Source organism: Caenorhabditis remanei, chromosome IV, assembly GCF_010183535.1.
Source record: "Caenorhabditis remanei strain PX506 chromosome IV, whole genome shotgun sequence".
In the NCBI taxonomy this organism is placed as follows: Eukaryota; Metazoa; Nematoda; class Chromadorea; order Rhabditida; family Rhabditidae; genus Caenorhabditis; species Caenorhabditis remanei.
In genome coordinates this window covers 18,227,884-18,247,180 of record NC_071331.1, presented here as the reverse complement: position 1 = coordinate 18,247,180, position 19,297 = coordinate 18,227,884, and the positions used below count along the sequence as shown (strand labels likewise).

At 37.4% G+C, this 19,297-nt stretch overlaps 6 protein-coding genes across 6 annotated transcripts; 2 read left to right on the top strand and 4 right to left on the bottom strand.

Moving 5' to 3' along the window:
• Window positions 1-447: 447 nt before the first annotated feature.
• On the bottom strand, window positions 448-1,258 carry GCK72_015061 (uncharacterized protein; the record flags this gene model as incomplete). The annotated part of the gene is made up of 2 exons (XM_003108426.2): window positions 448-578; window positions 658-1,258. The coding sequence occupies 2 exons, from the start codon at window positions 1,256-1,258 to the stop codon at window positions 448-450; spliced, it is 732 nt and encodes a 243-aa protein (XP_003108474.2).
• A 691-nt stretch (window positions 1,259-1,949) lies between these two features.
• Window positions 1,950-2,518, bottom strand: GCK72_015060 (uncharacterized protein; the record flags this gene model as incomplete). The annotated part of the gene is made up of 2 exons (XM_003108720.2): window positions 1,950-2,047; window positions 2,095-2,518. 2 exons carry the CDS (start codon window positions 2,516-2,518, stop codon window positions 1,950-1,952), a joined length of 522 nt encoding a protein of 173 aa, XP_003108768.2.
• A 363-nt stretch (window positions 2,519-2,881) lies between these two features.
• GCK72_015059 (uncharacterized protein) lies at window positions 2,882-3,546 on the bottom strand (the record flags this gene model as incomplete). Its single annotated transcript, XM_003108619.2, has 2 exons — window positions 2,882-2,985; window positions 3,093-3,546. The coding sequence occupies 2 exons, from the start codon at window positions 3,544-3,546 to the stop codon at window positions 2,882-2,884; spliced, it is 558 nt and encodes a 185-aa protein (XP_003108667.2).
• A 1,132-nt stretch (window positions 3,547-4,678) lies between these two features.
• Window positions 4,679-5,203, top strand: GCK72_015058 (uncharacterized protein; the record flags this gene model as incomplete). Its single annotated transcript, XM_003108436.2, has 2 exons — window positions 4,679-5,099; window positions 5,151-5,203. 2 exons carry the CDS (start codon window positions 4,679-4,681, stop codon window positions 5,201-5,203), a joined length of 474 nt encoding a protein of 157 aa, XP_003108484.2.
• Window positions 5,204-11,146: 5,943 nt separating this feature from the next.
• Window positions 11,147-16,482, top strand: GCK72_015057 (uncharacterized protein; the record flags this gene model as incomplete). Its single annotated transcript, XM_053730601.1, has 8 exons — window positions 11,147-11,176; window positions 11,490-11,571; window positions 15,083-15,163; window positions 15,216-15,318; window positions 15,362-15,475; window positions 15,537-15,865; window positions 16,046-16,302; window positions 16,354-16,482. 8 exons carry the CDS (start codon window positions 11,147-11,149, stop codon window positions 16,480-16,482), a joined length of 1,125 nt encoding a protein of 374 aa, XP_053585373.1.
• A 734-nt stretch (window positions 16,483-17,216) lies between these two features.
• GCK72_015056 (uncharacterized protein) lies at window positions 17,217-19,185 on the bottom strand (the record flags this gene model as incomplete). The annotated part of the gene is made up of 4 exons (XM_053730600.1): window positions 17,217-17,339; window positions 18,452-18,705; window positions 18,752-19,080; window positions 19,127-19,185. 4 exons carry the CDS (start codon window positions 19,183-19,185, stop codon window positions 17,217-17,219), a joined length of 765 nt encoding a protein of 254 aa, XP_053585372.1.
• Between the last annotated feature and the right edge of the window lie 112 nt (window positions 19,186-19,297).

Here is a 19,297-nt window from a genome sequence, read left to right as displayed (position 1 = left end):
AATTTGAATTTAAATTAAAGCTTTTCTTCAGTACTTTAATACTAAAACAGATCAATATGAGAAATTTTTTCAATGTTTATCAGTTTACTTTCTCAAAATTTAAATCCTATCCTGAGTCTGTTGAACAAAAAAACCCGACCCGTAGATTTCAATGAATCGGCGAAGCTCAGGATCACCATTAAGAAAACTCCATAAGCTTCGATACCAAACTTTTTTATTCGGAAAATATTTTCATTTTTAAAGATTAAAAGAAGCAGTTGGTGTTATGAAGAGAATAGATAATGAAGAGAGGAGAGAAGACAAGAGAAATCGAGTGTGACATCCAGTTTATCCAGAACTGATTAGAGTACACATAAAACAAAATATATGGCAAAAACACGGGAAGATTTCAGAAAAAGGATTTGACTTTTTCCAGTGTTAAATATAATAGTTTGGACCATAATTAGTCTACAGCACCCCAACAGAACGCATGGCGTCGATGAAATCTCTCTCGGTCATTTCGATGTCCTCTTCGTTGTGGACCCCATTCATGAACTTTGACAATTGGATAGTAATCGTGGCATCAATCCAGGCAGAGGCTGAAATTAACAATTTGAGACGTCTATTGACATAGGATATATAACAAATAAACAAATGAATTTGAATGAAATCACTCACCAAAGCTGTAGAAAAATTGCATAAGGCAGAGAGAAAATGCCAGCATGACAAGTACAGGGTGTTCTTTCGAAACCATTGGAAGCATATGCATAAAGAATGGTAGCACGATAAAATCAAAAAAGGCGAGCAAAGGACGGAAAAAAATAAAGAAATACGTAACTTTGTGTGCCCGTTGCACAGATTCCCGAGTTCCTTCCTCGATTTTGAAAGCGATAAATGTGATAGAAATGAATTGGGCAATTTTGCAGGCAATTGAGAAGCTGGGTATCAGAAAAAAAAGGAGGGTATCGAGCGAATATTCCGATGTTCCGTTTTTAAAGCAGACGGTATCAGTTTCCGAACTCACACTCGATAGTTTTAGATCCAGAGACTCGTTGATGAGCATCTCTTTGTATTGAGTTCCAGCCGCTATCTGATCCATCAAACATGGAAAATACATCATAATTCCACAGTAATAGAAAATGGTGACAAACACCACAATGATGTCCAATACCCATTGGCGAGATGCTGCTTGTTTGGCTTTCTTTTGGAGGCGAGCAGGGATATTGAGGGAAGATTCAGGAGAAGGAGGGAGAAGAGGCAGTTCATCGGAAACCATCATCTTGAAGAAGGAATGAGTGGTGAGGCAAACCTGTGTAGTCGTTGAGCTTGACTTCTGATGAAAGATATAGAGAAACGAGAGTGGGAGCTCGTGAGCTCGTAGATAGGCGTGGTCTCGTTGTTATCGAGAAAGAAATGAGACATGTGAATGATTACTAATTACTCGAGCGACTAATAGCCAAAGTGCATGATGATGTGATACCGTAGGAAATGTTATTCAAGGATCTGAATGAGTCAAGGAAAATTGGTCATGAATATAGGAAGCAAGAAGTTCAGAGGATCAAAATTAGGCTGGAAGGAGTTGGGCAAGAGTTGGGCAACCTTCGGAAAGAGTTTTTGAATTTTCAGAGTAGTTTGTTGCAGTATTCTGGAATTCTGGATAAATTATTTTCTTGCCAATCAGGTGTCGGCTAATTTGAAAAAAAAACGCCGAACTGGCACAAGCGACACAACCGCATCGCTTCATTCGGGTCCCGCATGTTTGGCGTTTGGAAATTTGTTCTTCGTACAAAGATTCAGATAGACCATAGGTGAAAATATTGATTTATTCCGGAGCCAAAGCAAGACGAGATAGGAAAATGTGATGATATTTTGAAATATATGTGAACGGGCCAGATTGAACAAAAGTGTTTAAAAAAAAAGAATTCAAACTCAAAATTCGAAACCAATTCAAATCTTCAACTCAATTCCGATTACTCCGCAGAAAGAGTCACTCCCATACTATCCAATCTCTCCTCCTCTACCTCAGTTTCATCGATTAAGAATCTCTCCTTAGTGTGCATAATTTCAGCTGAAAAATCAAGATTAGAGTGACAATCTTACTGATAAAGTACTCACCTGAGACATAAACATGATAGGAGACATATATTCCAATTATTGCGAGAGACAGAAAATCCCAATCATAGAGGTGCATAAAAAACTTTGCCACTTCCAAATATAAATCCCAGAGTAGAATGAATGTGCGAAGTGCGTATGATTTTACACTGGCAATACCTGCTTGACGATATGTCTCCTGAGTACCTTCCAAGCCTTGTTGTATGATATGATACTGCCGATATACCACATAAGATTTCCCAATTATTGATACTCCTTGGGATAAAGTCACACTGGTCGGGAAATCATTTGAGAAGTAACAGAGCATCAGCCCGAAGGCTACAATAGCAAACGCAAGATCAGAATAGAAGACGAGCCAGGAGACAACTGTGTTTCTTTTCAGTTGTTTCCTCGGTATTCTTGGCGTTGAGTCAGGTTCCACCATCATGTGTCGAGTGAGCTTCTTGACAAAACGTTTTTCGTCTGAAATCTGATAGAAGCAGAGAAACGAGAGCAAGCGGACTTGGTATGAAGAGGCGGAGAGTCGGCTGGGTTGCAGCTTGCTTTCTAATTGGTTAGAAGACTACGGTAGGTTAAGTTGTTCCAGTGAGAAATGAAGTCTTGGTATGTAGGATGAGCAAGAACGTCGGAGAGCGCAATACATATAATTTATTAGAAAATTAAGATGCTCCAGAGAAAGTATTTGATATAGGAAATAATATTAGAGAAAAATTATTTGAAATGAAGCAGAGCATGTCACAGAAAAGATTATCAGAGAGAGGGAGCATCTGGACTGGAAGTGAACAAGGATTCAAATAAATTGAAGCGCATGGCGATCTTCTTCCGGCGCCGCTTCGAGATTCTCTATCTGCACATCCCAGACTCTGAAGATCTCGATGATACACGTGGCTACGACTGAAAAAGAAAATATTTTCAGATTTTCTCAACGTTTTGGAGCATGTCCTCGATGTTTTTTATGCCTCCCCCATTCCTAGTCCTAAAGCAACACGACCCGAACTCACCTAGACTGTACACAAAGTAAGACAGAAATGAAACGCACAGGACGTCGCACCAAGTATCACATGGTTCAGTTGTGGTGCCACCCTTGATGAGAATCAGCAGATAGTCATGAACCACCACAAGGAAACGCATAAATACCAGATCCATGTTGGTTGAGCCAGCACGAATATAAGCGTCCACAGTCCGTTCCATAATGTTATTCATTACTTTGAATTGTTTTCTTGCAATCGCCAGTTTCAGAAAGAGTGAAGTTATGTGAAGAATATTGACGTAAAATGTATCTTGAGACAAGATCCAGACGTAGACTACAACGAAACAAACGGATGGCATAATGAATAAAGAATCCAGGATCACTGGGATCATAGTAGCATTTTTAGAGATCAATTGTTGCCTTTTGGTGATTCTCAGTGGTCGTGGATTCGGAGCAGAATCCGGTATTTCAACCGGTTGAATCATTTCTAGAGGTTGGAGGGGAGAAGCTCGTATCGACTGATAATTTGTGAGTGCTCTCGTAGTGTGATAATTTTCTCTAGAGACGGGAAAGAGTGATAAAGAGGCGGGCCCTCGAGTCTCGTGTTTTTGTGCAAAATGGGAGGTTCGATGGAGAATATGAATCATGAAGATAATTTGCAAATTAAGTTGATTTCATTGAACAGGAAGAAGAGTTATCAAGAAACGGACTATATAAAAGACTGAAGCGGTTTGAGCTTAAATTGACAGCTGGCCTAAATAATAGAAATCTGGGAGAACCGGAGCTTCAGAAGGAAACGAAGACGGACTGGAGTCTAGCAACCAATTGGCAAGTTTATAAAAAAGAACTTGCCACAACCTAGGTGAATGTTTCTGGAGTTTCAAAAGAAAAACTTGTTTGGAATTTTGAGAAAATTCCTTTGACCCGGTCCGTTCGGCAGGAATCGAGCACCTACATACGTAGAATTTTTAAACGGTTTCATTTTTGAACAACCGCAAAAAATAAGAGATTTTAGAGGAAAATTCGAATTTTTCCAAATAAAGTCAGTCAGATGAGTTTCCTTCTTGTTGAGCATGTATCAGATTGGAATTCTTTGAAAATCGAATTCCAATCTGTTATTATTAGCGCGCGCGTCTTACAACCGCGCTCTACCGAAACCGAAAAATGTGTGCGAAATTGAGAGACTCAGAGAAAGAGATCCATTTTTCAAGGACAATTTGATGGAGCGCAGTTGTAAGAATTGTGCCGAGCTAATATTATACCGGTAAATCATATTCTTGATACTGCTTGTCATCTCTTCTCCTTACAACTGATTCCATCTCCAGTTTAAACTCCACACTTACCATCCACAATTTCCAGACAGACTTATCATTCTTTGTTTTCTACAAGTGCGTCAGTAGACTCTCTCAATTATCGACTTCTCGATAAGCGCGTGCTCAAAAATTTCTAGAAGAGCCTCCGCCCTCCATAGTGAAGCACGTCTCCATTGGTTGATATCTCTCTGATTTCTTTAACAGCGGTTTATCTTCACAGTGTCCCGTAGGCTAACCAGTGAGTTTTTCATCGATTGTCATTTTGCTCAGTCTTCCACTGATCTGCTTCAGCACTTCAATAAAAATGCCTAGAAGAAGACCCCCCAACCGTGCTCGAGATGCTGAACTAGAACAAGAACATGAACTGTTCTCGGTAATCAAAGAAGTTGAAATCTTATCGATTTATTGTGTCTACAATTATCTATATCATCAAATTTGTACCATTCAAGGCGGCGATGAATTCCGGATCTTCGGAAGTCCACTCCTCGTGAAAATCTCGATGTGTTTGGGTCAATGTGTTGTTATCAGATTTATGGCAACAGTCAAACGGTTCCCTTCATGGATACTTATTGGTCTGACTGTTTTTAATTTTATACTACGAATGGCATCGCTTTTCACCGACTTTGAAACTTATTTGTACCTCATGGCTGATCGTGAGAACTCTCTCCTTTATTTGAGATACATTGGATTATTGTGTTTCTTGTTCTACTTCAAATTTAGTGTCGGTGAGTAAACATGATTACTAATTATGGCAATTAGTATTTGGTAAATTTCAGAAACGTTCATAAAAGTGATGCGATATCTTATGCAGCGGCGTCACATGTATTGAGATTTTCCTCTTCGACACGATTCGGATATCCACCCTCTTGCTTTCTCATCAATTTAAACAGTATTTATTGTTAACCTGATGTCTCAATTATTGTCTTCTTCCAACGATCTCGTTTTGTCTAATCTTTGATAATCATTCTTCTTTCTTTCCGTATCTTTCCGTTTCGAAAAGATAATATTCTAAATAAATTTTGTTTACCACATTTCATCAAAACTTCAACGTTTCTATCTTGTTTTTACAAAACCAAATTTTGACTAATTAGTCCGCGTTGGGTATTTCCAAGGGATTTTAATCCGGGATGAGATTAGTCACATTTCGTATAGTTTTTAGAGTTCAAAAGTGTTAAATAGGTTTATCGAAGTTAATGGATTTTAAGTGGAAAGAAATAAACGGCTGGGTTTTTTGAACAGCCGCTCGATTTTGAGAAGATTTGACGGGGGCCGAAGGCGGATGATGAACAAAATGTAGAAACACTCATAGTTCTACGGAAACAAAACAGTGAACTACCGGACACAAATGAACATCTCCGAGCAAAAAAAACAAGCATTGTGCGGTTTCCAAGGTCATTATGATTTTATTACTCAATGTGTAAATTTATTAAGCAACCGCAGTACACATTAAATTTTTAGTGCACTTCTCGTGGTTCTCTTGTACTTTGTCGAATCTTAAGAAAAAGCTGTGGCTCAGTAACACTTCTTCAATCGAAGACAATCATAAGTGGCAATATTGACAACTAAATTGTAAAAAAAAGTTGTAACTCCTCTCCTCACATCCTGAAATGTCATGCATTGTTCTTCACAATACCTGTGCAAGTCAAAAGATCAGTTTCAATTTCATCTAACAACACAAAATGAATAATCAACATAAATTAGTTGTTGGCAGTATTAGTATCAACCACTGATTTCAATTTTCGACGAGTATCATTTCACATTCTGCACGTCCTTGCTTTCGTATACCGTAAAACCTCTAATAGAGATGCCCCCAACAAGGCATGTTTAACGCGGTATATCTTTTTTCTCAAAGAAGATATCAAAAACTTGTCAACTGATAAAATGTAGATGAATACTTATACAATATTTCTTCAGTTAGAAAAAATTTGATAGCTCTCAAGGCAGGAGAGATATTGTGCTCCTAACTCCGGCTACTGGGAGGGGGGGTGGCACCTCTATTAGAGGTTTGTATGGTTTTTAAACCTTTTGATTTCCAAATCTCTCAGTCTCATAATAACCCAGAGACTCAATTCATTTTTTTAGTAGTTTCTTGTTCCTTTTTTTTGCATAAAAACTTCCTCATCTTTTTCCTCCAAAAAAAAATTCACATGGATTAAATTTCGCGTCCTCCCCAATTTTTCTGCTCCCGAAGAAGCCGCCTAAGCGATGCTTTTTGAAGATCAGATCTAAACAAACTCTCATATTTTCTGACTTGTTGATGATGTGTGAATCATTAAAAATCGTTTTGAAATCCTGAAATTTTCAAAGAGCCCCCACTTTTTTGTTTTGTTGAACCTCCCTTCAAATATCCATACATCCGTTAATAGCGAGTGCAAACAAACAAAGTGTCAATTCGCTACACAAGCCAAGGTGACGGGTACAAACGTGCTCTATTGAGTCCATCAGAGCGTATTTATGTTTTTGATCTACCACTTTTAGACATGTTCCTATCAAAACACTTTTCTCGAAATTCCCTTCTCCCGTAACCAGTTCCCTCTTGTACTAGAAATAAAACAAATAAGAAAATAGAACGTGACGAATAAGCTGAAAAGTGGTCCACTTCTGATTGGCCCTTCCTTTTTTCTTTCTTTTTTTGGTTCGGAAGGTATTTGGTTTCATGCTGAAGGGGAGACAAAAACTCAACCCTCACCGAGGAAGGCTATTCACTTTTTGGCCTTTCCGCTTCTACCTTCACTTCGGTTTTTTCTCCATGAGTACTTTACTAAATTTGAAGGAGGTAGGTCAAATTCAGGAGAAGATTATACTTTTTTCTCTCAAAGATTGCACTACCATACCGTGAGTCACTCTTCTTATTTCTATTAGTCTGCTCTGCTCAAACTTTGATCAAACAGCATCTGCCACAAGAAGGCGATGATTGGAGTGACTTTAGAATAAACATTGGAATGAGAAAATGCAAAGAAAAGAGTAGTTGGTTCCGGATCTAAACGTTTTTCGAACCGATCTTTGAAGTTCATTTGTAGTTTGTCTTGGGAAGTGAACTGTTCGAAGGGTAGAGGGCAGAAGATGATTTTTGAATTTGTCTCTTTGAAATTCCAGTTTGAAAATGTTTGAATAGTTTGTCACTATCTGATCAACCAAGATTCAAAGATTTTACGTAGTATGAAAAAGTTGTTATAGCTCATTGCACATTCGAAGTAAAAAAATGAAACCACGAAGCCAAAGATTGTCCATTATTCTAATTTTGTAGCTTCTGTAGATAAACTTGAGAGCTTGCCTTCCGTAGTTGACAACTTTTTTCTAAAGTTAGTCCCTTAGAGTTATATCCTGAACTTTTTTAAAAAACTTCCTTTGGCTCGTTTTAGTGAGGACTTTGACTTTGATTTCAATCAGTGCAATGCAAAAAATTGTCCGGTTTTGTGGTTTCCAAAAGTGTTTTCTGCCAAACTTTTCGAAAAAATTGTCGGATAGTTTTCTTTTCTAATTTTGTACTTAAAAACAGGTTTCTGGGGGTCAGTCCATGAAATACTTTCAGTTTTCATACAAATTCAAGATTTTTTTCCCCGAAAAACTCCTTTTTCAGACAGTTTTCTCGACTTTTTTTTTCGAATTTTTCAGTTGTTTCAGTCAAAAATTTAAATAAAAACGTATTCTCGCACAGCCCTGATTCAAATCGATTGCAATTATTCTTCCAACTGTTTCTGGGCTTGTTTGTAACTTTATTTCATAAAAAAATTCCAAAAGCTACCGTAACCTTCTGAAAATCCAGCCACTCTTTTTGGTCAGTCTACACCGACCTATCCATTCTCTAACCCTTCATAACTTTTTTCGCTGGCATGAGCGTTCTTGTCAAAGTGCAAATAGTTCAACTATTCTTCACACACACATGTCACTTTTATCTTTCTCTCTCAATTGAAACATAAAAACAAAAAAACGGAAAGAAAGAGAGAGTCCTGTTTTATTTGCTTCTTCTTTTTCGCGCATCTTTTTTCGCGGCTCTCCTCATCTCAGAGAGCACACACGTTCCTCAATTTGCTCCCTCATAATTCTCGAGTTTCACACTTTTCCACGGGAACGGCGGCCAGGGTGTTCTAGATTTTTGATGACCAGCCCTGAGTGGCCACCCTGGGGGAAGCCACACATTGAATGCTCTTTGAAGAGTCGTTTTTTAATGAACGGAGCAGATCATTTTTCCGATTTTCCGAAAGGAATGAAATTAAATAAAAGTACAACGATTCCCCCTTTTCATCGTCTTGTTTCTTCTTTTTTTCCTCTTCCATCACCTTCTGACAAGGGGAGTGTCTAATGAAATGAGGAGGAGATGGAGCAACTTTTGAAATTCTTGAATGACAGCCGGATCTCACACATTTCAATTTGAGTTTGCATCTCTTTAGAGATCAATCATTTTGTTGTACAACGAGAACTTACTATTTATTTTATTTTTGAGTTTATTTTTGAACTCAAAATTTCAGGGTTTTCGAGGATTTTTTGAATTTTGTGCAAGTATTTTTTGAGAAAGATGGTCGTTATTTAACTAGTCCGTTTAGTAACTGAATGGTTTTCATATCTTGTTATTTTTTGCATCAACGTGACACAACTCTTTTTAGCTGATCATCAATACAATCACTGTTTCAAATCATACAAATATCATTCTGTTCCCCGCTAATTTATACAGTTATTCCAAATTTCGAGTCGTGGAATTACCATCATCCTCCCGTTCGATTCCCCAACCACATCACATTTTTTTTGCGAAAATGTATTTGTTTTGTTTCAAGTTCCTCGAAAAATTCCCATTTCAAAGTTTGATATTTATGTAAATGTGATGGTGATTCATGATCAAGAGGAACACTATAAATTCTCCGTTTATTTCGAAAAAAGGAGTTTCGAGCTAGAAATTCTTGTCATATTCAAGTTCAGAAATGCAGGTAATTATTGAAAATTAAAAAAATTAGAATTTGCTCCGGAGTCGTAGTGAAACCAAAGTTTTCACTCAGTTTTTAAGCCAAAAACTTCGAAATATGTATCAAATGAAACAAAGTTGAAAAAACCATTTTCAAATTCAAAACTCAAAAACACCATTTTAAATTACTTTTTTAAAATCAACATTTTTCTATTTGTTCATTTAAATGAACAGGTGATATTATAATAACATCACCTCTTGCACTCCGGTCCCCACCCTTCAACTTTTCAAAATTTGCTTTTTCCCACTTTTTCCCTCACCAACTACCTTATAATCCTCTTTCTTTTCCCTTCGTACTCTTTTTCTGATAATCAAAAACCAAACTCTATTTCGTTTCCCAATTAAAATTTGAAACTTTTGCGATCAAAATGTGTTGCAGAAACGGTGTGAGGAATTATGTTATCTATACATTTCTATATACTACCGGTGTGTATTGGTGTATAAACAATGTATGGGGGTTTGGAATTCTAAAAATGGAAATTTCTGTGTATTCGGGAACTTTGATCAGTGAGAGAGAGAGAGAGAGAGAGAGAGAGAGAGAGAGAGAGAGAACAGACAACAAGACACTCTAGCTTCTCTGCGTCTCTCACATCCACGAAGAGATATGAAGTATGACCGATGTCACCGGGTCCTTCGACCTGCCCTCGATCTGTGCTGGAAGAATTTTTTCGCAAAAAAAACCGACAGTTTTTTCCTAAATTCTTAAAATGTTTCTCTCAAGGAGGTTTCGGAAGTTATTTAAATCTGTCATCAACTCCCTATTCTATGTTATCAGTCAACTCATTGTTTGGTCATTGGTGAGTTATGACTTCTATTATTATTTTTAGCATTTCGATTCCTTTTCCAACTCTGATTTTGAGAATTTACGTCATAGATAAAATATACAACTAAAATACACTCACATTTTGATCGAAACAAAAAGATTTTTGGTTTTTGATTGGAACTGAAGTGAAAAAAGTGAACATTAAAAACTGGTTATTAGAGTTCAATGTGGATGCATGACGGGGATTATAAAAAAGGTTGAAGATCTTTGGTTGGAAATTCAATTTTTGAAGAAAAAGAAGGAGTTTGGTGCAGTTTCTGGCATTCAAAATAGCTAGGGGTGATATCATTTTGCACCTGTTGATTTTCGAAGAATAAGTGGATATATTAAGGTTCAGTGGAGGTTCAGGAAAATGTATTTTGAAGTGAAATTTTTCAAAATTTTGAACTTAAAGATTGAAAATTCTGTAAATGTTTGTGAGTTTCTGGAATCTGATATTATATTCCTAGCATTCTATTAAATTTTTCAATTTCAAAAAATTGGGTTTTTAGGTCCCGAGAAACTTAAGGGAGAAGTTTTAAAACTGACACCTTCTCCAACTTTTTTCAAATTTTTCTTGAGAATTCAACAAAAAGGATTTGAACACATCTGACAGATCAGATCTGACAATTCGCAGTTGCGAAAAGTCATAGTTGCAAAACGAACAGTTCTGAAACGGAAAAGCGGCTGTCTGTCATCCAATATGTATATTCTGATCCATCTCTATCTCTCTCTCTCTGTCTCCTGACCAAATCCATCTTTTTTTTTCTTTCTCTTTTCCCTCACATCAATAACAATAAACTGTTTGCGTGAAACAGTTGAGAGAAAAAACCCGAGTAATCCCAACCCCTCCTCCCGCCTAAACAAAAGGAACAAGTTTCTCTTTCTCTCTTTCGTTTTCTCTCTCTTTTTTGAGTGAAAGAACCGCTTGTATTCATAGGAAACTAATTATATTTTGTCATATATTATTCTGTCGAGCAGAAGAAACCTGATAATGTTTGATTTTTAAAGAAATGAAACAAAGTGACGAAGAGAAAGAAGAGGTTAGTGGTCAGATAGAGAGAGAACAAGTATGTTCTTTTCGAATGAATGTGTTAGTAGTACTTGAAATATTCTCTCCCTCTTGATTTCATTTGAATTGGTTTTGTTGTTCTTCATGTCGTCAAACTTTTGTAATTTCCAAAACTAAAAACTTGATTCTTGAACTTGATTCACTGAAAAATTGAAAGATTCCCCAATTGAAATTCAAAAATGTTTTGTTCTTCTTAGCCATTCCTGTAACTTGCCATAATAATAAAAATTCGTTCCCTTTATCATTACTTCCCCCTCTTATCTCAAAAATGTTTTATTTTCTAGAAGTCGGCACTCTCTTTGATTGTGGATGAATCGGAAGAAAACGCACCCTTGCTGAGCTCACCAACTTCACAAACTGACAAAAGTGAGTTTTTATTCCTCTTTTTTGTATGCAACAAATGCAATTACGTCCTGCCAAACTCCATAACACGGTTCACATTTCTACGTCTCTAGCGTTTTTGGCAGTCTCGATAGAGCGCAGTTACAAAACCCGTGCAATGGGAATAGTGCGAAAAACTGATTGAGAAATCTTGAACTTTAAATGTATTCAATCTCACAAATTTTGAATAAAAATCTCATTTGAAAATGTTTTTGTGGAAAAGTTCGAGATTCGATATAGTGCTATGCTGTCTCCGATTGTCTCATAGATTACAGTTTTTATAGGTTGTGTAGACTAAACCATGGTCTTCATTTTTGTAAATACAACTTTTTGATACGGAGCCTCTCTTAAAAGTCACGCCCACTTGAAGCAACGAACCTCGAACTTCGAATTGAAATGGGTTAAGGGGAACTTACTCCGCTGTTATATACCTATTTAGGGCGTTCCCGCATAAAAAAAGTTGTTGAATACAAAAATGAAGCTCTAGATTTGTTATGTTGTGCAGCTACAAAAGTTGTGCACATCCGGAATTTTCTGGCTCCTTTTTTTTCGGGGACACGCACAATCTTTGACATTTTTAACTGCAAATGGCTAATGCCAAATTTCCAACTTATTATCATAACCACTATACACATCTGTTTCCACAATTTCCCTTTTTCATTCAATTCCTAGAACACTGTTTTTCCATTCTTTTTCCCCCGACTCTCTTTGATTCCAATGCTCTTTCTCTCCCCTCCCCATACCATTGAATACTGATGGTTGGTCTATTCGGAATGGACGAGTAGTGAAAGATTATCGAGAGACAAAAATTGACATAACGAGTGAAAAAAAGTTTTTGTTTAAATCGATTTACACTCTTTCACACTACACTTTTTTCTGTTTTAAAAACTTAAATCAGTCTCACTCATTATCATCAAAGGGTGTGTTAAGTAGTTGGGAAAAAAACTCATAATAGGTGTGTTGCTTGTATTCTGAATGATGACTGAAAATGAAGGGGAAAAGCAAACGAACTGAATAAAATGGGGTGTGGCCGAGAAGAGGGTGGCACAAGTGTTATCAGTTCTCACTCTTACAACCTCTTACGTCTATTTTTGATGTCCCATTTCATAAGTTTTCAAATTTCTGAGCTCTGACAAGGTCAGCGGAAAGAGGTACTTCGAGTTTCAGTAAATGTCGATACGGTCTGTATTCATTTGTCTTTGTGTCAAAACTCAACTCCAGAGAACTTTTTTTTTACCTCTTTGAGCTTGTTCAACTCTTGCCTAACTCTTTTCTAACCGGGATTTTATACGTTTCCCAAAAAATTTTCCAAAAAATGTTTTTTTTTCTGAGTCTCTCAATTTCGCATGCAATTCTCTTCGGTTCCGGTAGAGCGCAGTTAGAAGAATCATGACGTGCTAATAGCTGATCCAAATTTTCGTCTGTAACAACATCCTACGTTTCCAAAACACGAATGAACACACGATCTTTATGTTTTCCCGCGTCGTCTTGCTATGTTTTTGGTGCGTGACAACGTCAAAGTTGATTTCGATTCGTCATCTTCCCCAATCAGTGTATAAATATCCATAAGCTTCCGGGTGGGAACATCTTATTTTCTGTAAATATCCTGTTCTGGATGAATCATCATAGGAAAAGTTATTGGAGACAAGGTATATCAGTTTCAGATTTAAAATTTCCATAATTCCTTCTCAAAATTACCATCAACCAATCAATACTTTCCACCTGACTGATCGAGAAGTTTGCTCATCCGTCTATTTTTATTTCTCCATCATTTCTTATCATTTTTCCGCATGTTGCTGAACAGTGGGCGTCTACATATAATAAATAGTGGAATTTTGGTATTCAGTGAGACTTTCAGTCAGAACAAAAAAGTGTTCGCGAACTATACGAAATCCAGTTTTTATTTTTCATTTTTCATTTTTCAAGTCAGAACAATGCCAGGGAACACGATTAAAGGTACATTTTTAGTAGTTTCCAGGATCCAAACAACCCAGCAGGAGTCTGGGGATTAGGGACGGGGGCATCTTTGCTTTCTCTTTTCTTCTCAATCCTCCCAGATTTCATTGTTCTAGAGAAATAGAATTAGCAGTTCTAAGGTATTGGACTTTGGGAACTATTTAAGTATATTTCATCCTGAAAAACGAATTCCAAGTTTTGCTGAAAATCACGCTGATTTCATTCAAAACGTAGATCACCCATATTTTCCATTTACCTTTTTGTTTTGTTACTTTCATGTTGAAAGTACTTTTCCATTCCTCTGTTCCTCCCCCTCAACAATCCAATTATATTCCCTTTTCCGGTGTTCTCTGTTCACTTAAAACTTCATGTTTTGTCTCTTTTTTAATGGAACTATCCTTGGAATTGTTTCTCAGAATTGTTTTGTTGAGCTCTACCCGATTTTCGTGACAAATTTTCGTGACAAATATAGGCGTGATTCTTTAATCTTGATATTTTTTTAAACCGAAGTTTGGAAGGTTATTTCCATTAAACTTTTTGACACAAAAAACTCAAAAATCCACTGTTCAAGGTTCAAAATGTTTTGAGATTATTTCTCCTCTCATAGTTTTGAAGGTCAACCTCTATGTCACTAGTCAAAACATATTCAAATCTGTGTCCCCTTTCTCCCAAAGCCTTCACAACCATTTTTTTGAAAGTTGTTTTCTGACTCTGCGGAAATTAGAAATTACTGAGCATCGACTCGATACAGAGAGAATTCTCAATTTCAGATGTGTGTTAGTTAAGACGTCGTTAAAATTGATGTGATAAAAAGGTGGAAGTGAGGACGAAATAAGTTAGGTATTACATTTATAACACTTGTTGAGCAGATTACATATTGTTTGATTTTTGGAATAGAACTTTTGAAGAGTTTTTTCTTTTTTAAGTTTCTTTTGAAATTTTTCTTTAGATATTCAGATGTTCACCTGCGCGGTTTACATGGCTTTCAGACTCTAATTTTTTTCCAATTCTAGTCTCCACCCATTTTTATCTGAAAACTCTGAAAACTCATTTCCTGCAACTCCACCTACAACACTTACATAAAAACTGTCCGTTTCTCCAAAATTAGCCAAATTTCTTCAGACGTCATTCATTCACTCTCAAATACTCTTTTTTATCAACTGCCTAGGTTCTCCACGGAAGAATTTCTGATTCTAAAAATGTTCCTGTTATCAGTGCAGTCATTTCTCGTCTACGTGCTTTGATCTTACTATACATATCAAAATTTCTGAAATGAAACTAGAAATTTTAAGAAAGATCTCTTCCAATTTTCAAAAGTCACATTTCTCACTTGAGCCATAACTTTTTCTCTTTTTCTTCCTTTGTTTCTTCTCGTTTTCCGCCGGAATTCCTTAGCAACTACCCGCTTAAATTATACATCATCATCCCTGCTTCTCTCCGTTTTTTTGTCGCTGTGCACTGGTGTATGACGCTAAGAAATAGATCGGGACCAGAAAAAGGAAAACCTTGTTTTTTCTTTCCAATTCGTTCATATTTTCAGTGTTCGGAGACAAACTGGAGTCGCAGGCACTTCAAAAAGGGTGCGAGGAGGATATCGAAAAGCATTGTAGACGGTGTATTGGTGAGTCGCATTCGGATTCTAGGCCACGGCCATGACCATTCTCTGTTTTTAGGAAAGCCTACTATGCGAACACTGAATAAACTTCGGAAATATGGAATCTATGTGTTATTTTTTATGCTGTTATTCGCTATGGTCTTCCAGTTTTCTGCGGATTTGTAAGTATTTTTCATCATGCCATAAATCATGATTATTTTCCAGAAGACAACCAGCGTACCCTGTATTCAAAATGGCTGAAACAAATGGAACGAATCGAATGATAATCGTAGTGACACCAACATATAAAAGAATGACTAGAATACCTGATATGTTACGGTATGTTTACATTTCATAAACAAATATTTTCTTCTGATAAATAAACGAAAAAGTTTTCCAGAATGGCAAACACGTTGTCTCATGTCAAAGACCTTCATTGGATAGTAGTAGAAGATGGGAACAGAACGATACCGGCCGTGGAGGAGATTCTGAAACGAACCAATCTGCCGTACACGTATATGGCCCACAAGACAGCCGTTGGGTATCCAAGAAGAGGATGGTATCAGAGGACGATGGCTCTGAAATTCATTCGATCCAATACTTCACAAATTCTGGGAAAAGAACACGAAGAAGGTGTCGTCTATTTCGGTGACGACGATAATTCATATGATATTCGATTGTTCACAGAATATATTAGGAATGTGAAGACGTTGGGGATATGGGCTGTGGGTGAGTTTTTATTTTTGAGTCAGATAGACACCGTGCTAGAAATATATTTTGAATTTTGTTTTGTCCTGGCAAAAAAAGCTTTTCTCTTTAAGACTATCTACTATTTCTGCTGTTTTCAAATGTCTCGATTCTGAAATGTTCCCAAACTTTCAAGAATTTCAATCATCAGATTTCTTGTAGGCCTCGTCGGTGGTACAGTAGTCGAAGCGCCAAAAGTGATCGACGGAAAAGTGAATGCTTTCAACGTGAAATGGAATCCAAAACGACGATTCGCAGTTGATATGGCAGGATTTGCAGTGAATCTGAAAGTGGTTCTAAACTCAGATGCAGTGTTCGGAACATCCTGTAAACGAGGTGGAGGTGCTCCTGAAACATGTCTTTTGGAGGATATGGGATTAGAAAGAGAAGACATCGAACCGTTTGGACATGAAAAAGAAGTGAGTATCATTAATCAAATGATTCATCAAAAATCATAATTTTGATTTCAGAAAGACCGAGAAATCTTCGTTTGGCATACCAAAACGAGTACTCCAAACATCGCACAGGCCAAAAAAAACGCAAACTCCACAAAACCTGCTCCACCACCTGAGACTTATGGCTATTTTGTTGAAGTATAATATCACGTTTTCCATCATTTCAAAACGGGTGTCATCGTGTAATTTTTCCCTCTTCTAGACGCTTCCAAACTCTTCTTCTCTCCGGGTTTTCTTCTTGTTTTTAATATTCTTGCTTTTTCATTTTTCGGTTGTTTTTAGTTGAATTGTTTAAATGTTTCACAATGTCAGTTTTATAAACTGTTTTCTTTTTCTTTCAAATTTGAACGACTAACTGGCACAACAACCGCCAGTCGGAAGAAAATAAACAGATGAGACTTTAAAAGTTTCCGAACTGAATTGTGGCACTGCAATACGAAATTTTTCAGGTATTTTTTGGCGAGGGTTCTCCCGATGATGTGCACCGATCTATCCACAATATCCTTGAATTCTTCTCGACTGTTGATAACACTGGGACTATTGATTCTACTATCACCAACGATGAAGAACAGGCTCATCAATTCTATCTCCAAACTACATTTCGACAATCGAAAGGGAGATTGGCTCGATTCTTCTCCAACTCACAGGACCTACATGGCAGAACAAGAAAAATCTCCTGCTGGAGGAGCAATTCTTCGAGTTCATTGGAACACCTGCACTTACACTTCAACGAAATAACAAAAAGTTCAATTAAAAGACAACCGAAAGGGGAAAAATGAGAAAGCAAGAATATTAAAACCAAGAAGAAAACCCGGAAGCGTCTAGAAGAGGGAAGAATTACACGATGACACCCGTTTTGAAATGATGGAAAAGTGATATTATACTTCAACAAAATAGCCATAAGTCTCAGGTGGTGGAGCAGGTTCTGTGGCGTTTTTCTCGACTTTTTCCATATTTGGAGTTCTTGTTTTGGTATGCCACACGAAGATTTCTCGGTCTTTCTGAAATCAAAACTACTCAGGGAATTTTAGGCGAGGTTTCGGCGCCTTGCCGGCATTTTGCCTCTATTTTCGGCGAATTGCCCTCACTTTGGGCAGGTTGCCCACTGGGCGAGGGTTGGGCAAGAGTTGGGCAAGGGTGGGGTAGAAGAAGTGGGAGTGTGCGTGAGGATGGAGTAGGGCAAGTTGCCCATTTGTAAGGCAATTCGCCCACTTTTTAAACATGCGCTCTACTGCACTCTGAAAATCATCAATTTTTTTGCTGCGTCATTTATTATTTTAATTTATTCGTTTTAAATACACTATTCTATCAAATGCATGTTTTTAAAATCCCGGAAAAGATGCTATTCGAAAGTAAAGGAGATCTTCTTCGTAAGTGAAAAAACTTATTAATCCAGAAGAAAATAATTTGGGGCTTCAGAACACTTGTTCGATGGAAATAAAAACCGTCTCTCTACGGAACTTCTAACCGCCAGCTATTGATCTGACTGTCAGCACTTCGACTTTCTGATGCTAGCCACATGGAGTTGACTCATTCAAGTAAGTTATCTTATAGTGGAAACGACAGCTCATGATTCGACGTCTCCCTTCGCTAAACCATCTCTTAATACAAGTGTTATGATGAAAAGCGAAATCTTTTCGAAGACGAGGATCACAGCTGCTACTAACAAATTCTACTATTATAAATATAATTTCAGGTCCCTAGCCGAAGACTTCTCGTTATTATGAAACGTCGAAACACCTCCTGCCAACCGTTCTCTCCACTACTCATATATAACTTGTTTCCTTCTAACCCTTTCTTCGTTCACCAACTCTTCTCACATACATATTTTTGATTTTGATTTTGTATTTTTGAACAAATTAATAAATGCTGATTAAATCCATAAATTTTCTTCTGTTTCTCACTAAAATGAATATATTGCGACGAGGGAAGCAAGCGAAGCGCACGCTAGAAACAACATAAAATGGGCAATTCGCCCTTGATTTGGGCGGCCTTGCCACCATCGTGGCGGCAAGCCTGCCCAATTGGTGGGCAAATCGCCCAAAACGGTGGGCGAATTGCCCAAAATACCCTGAGTATGAGGTTGATGAATACTTTGATTAATGACACTCACCTCTTTCTCATGTCCAAATGGTTCGATGTCTTTCCTTTCCAATCCCATATCCTCCAAAAGACATGTTTCCGGTGCATATCTTTCTTTACAATGCAATCCAAACACAGCAGTTGAGTTCATGACGACTCTCAGATTCACAGCGAATCCGGCCATGTCTACAGCGAATGTTCGAGAAGGGAGATATCCAACATTGAATTCTGCAACAGTTCCGTTGACAACTTTGGGAGCTTCCACATAACTACCACCGACCAAACCTGGAAAAAAGGAATGGAAGAGCGGATTATTGCTAGGAAAACTCACCAACAGCCCATATCCCCAACGTCTTCACATTCCTAATGTATTCCGTGAACAATCGAATATCATATGAATTATCGTCGTCACCGAAATAGACGACTCCTTCTTCGTGTTCCTTTCCCAGAATTTGTGAAGTATTGGATCGAATGAATTTCAGAGCCATCGTCCTCTGATACCATCCTCTTCTTGGAAATCCTTCTATTGTTTTATAGGGAAGGTATGTGTACGGTAGATTCGTTCGTTTCAGTAAATTTTCCACTGCTGATATTTTCCTTTTTCCGTCTTCTATCACTATCCAGTGAAGATTTTTGACATGAGATAAGGTGTTGGCCATTCTGGAAAAAATACTTCTCATTGATCAGAATAATTTTTATGAAATACCGTATCATATCGGCTGTTCTGGTCAATCGTTTGTGGGTGGGGGTTACAACAATGATCATCTGGTCTGACATCCTTGTTTTTCTGAAACGAGATATTAATTTATTGATCTGACAAGGGAACCTCAAGGGGTCGCAAATTTGGAATCGTTCCAAATTACTACCAGGTATTTAG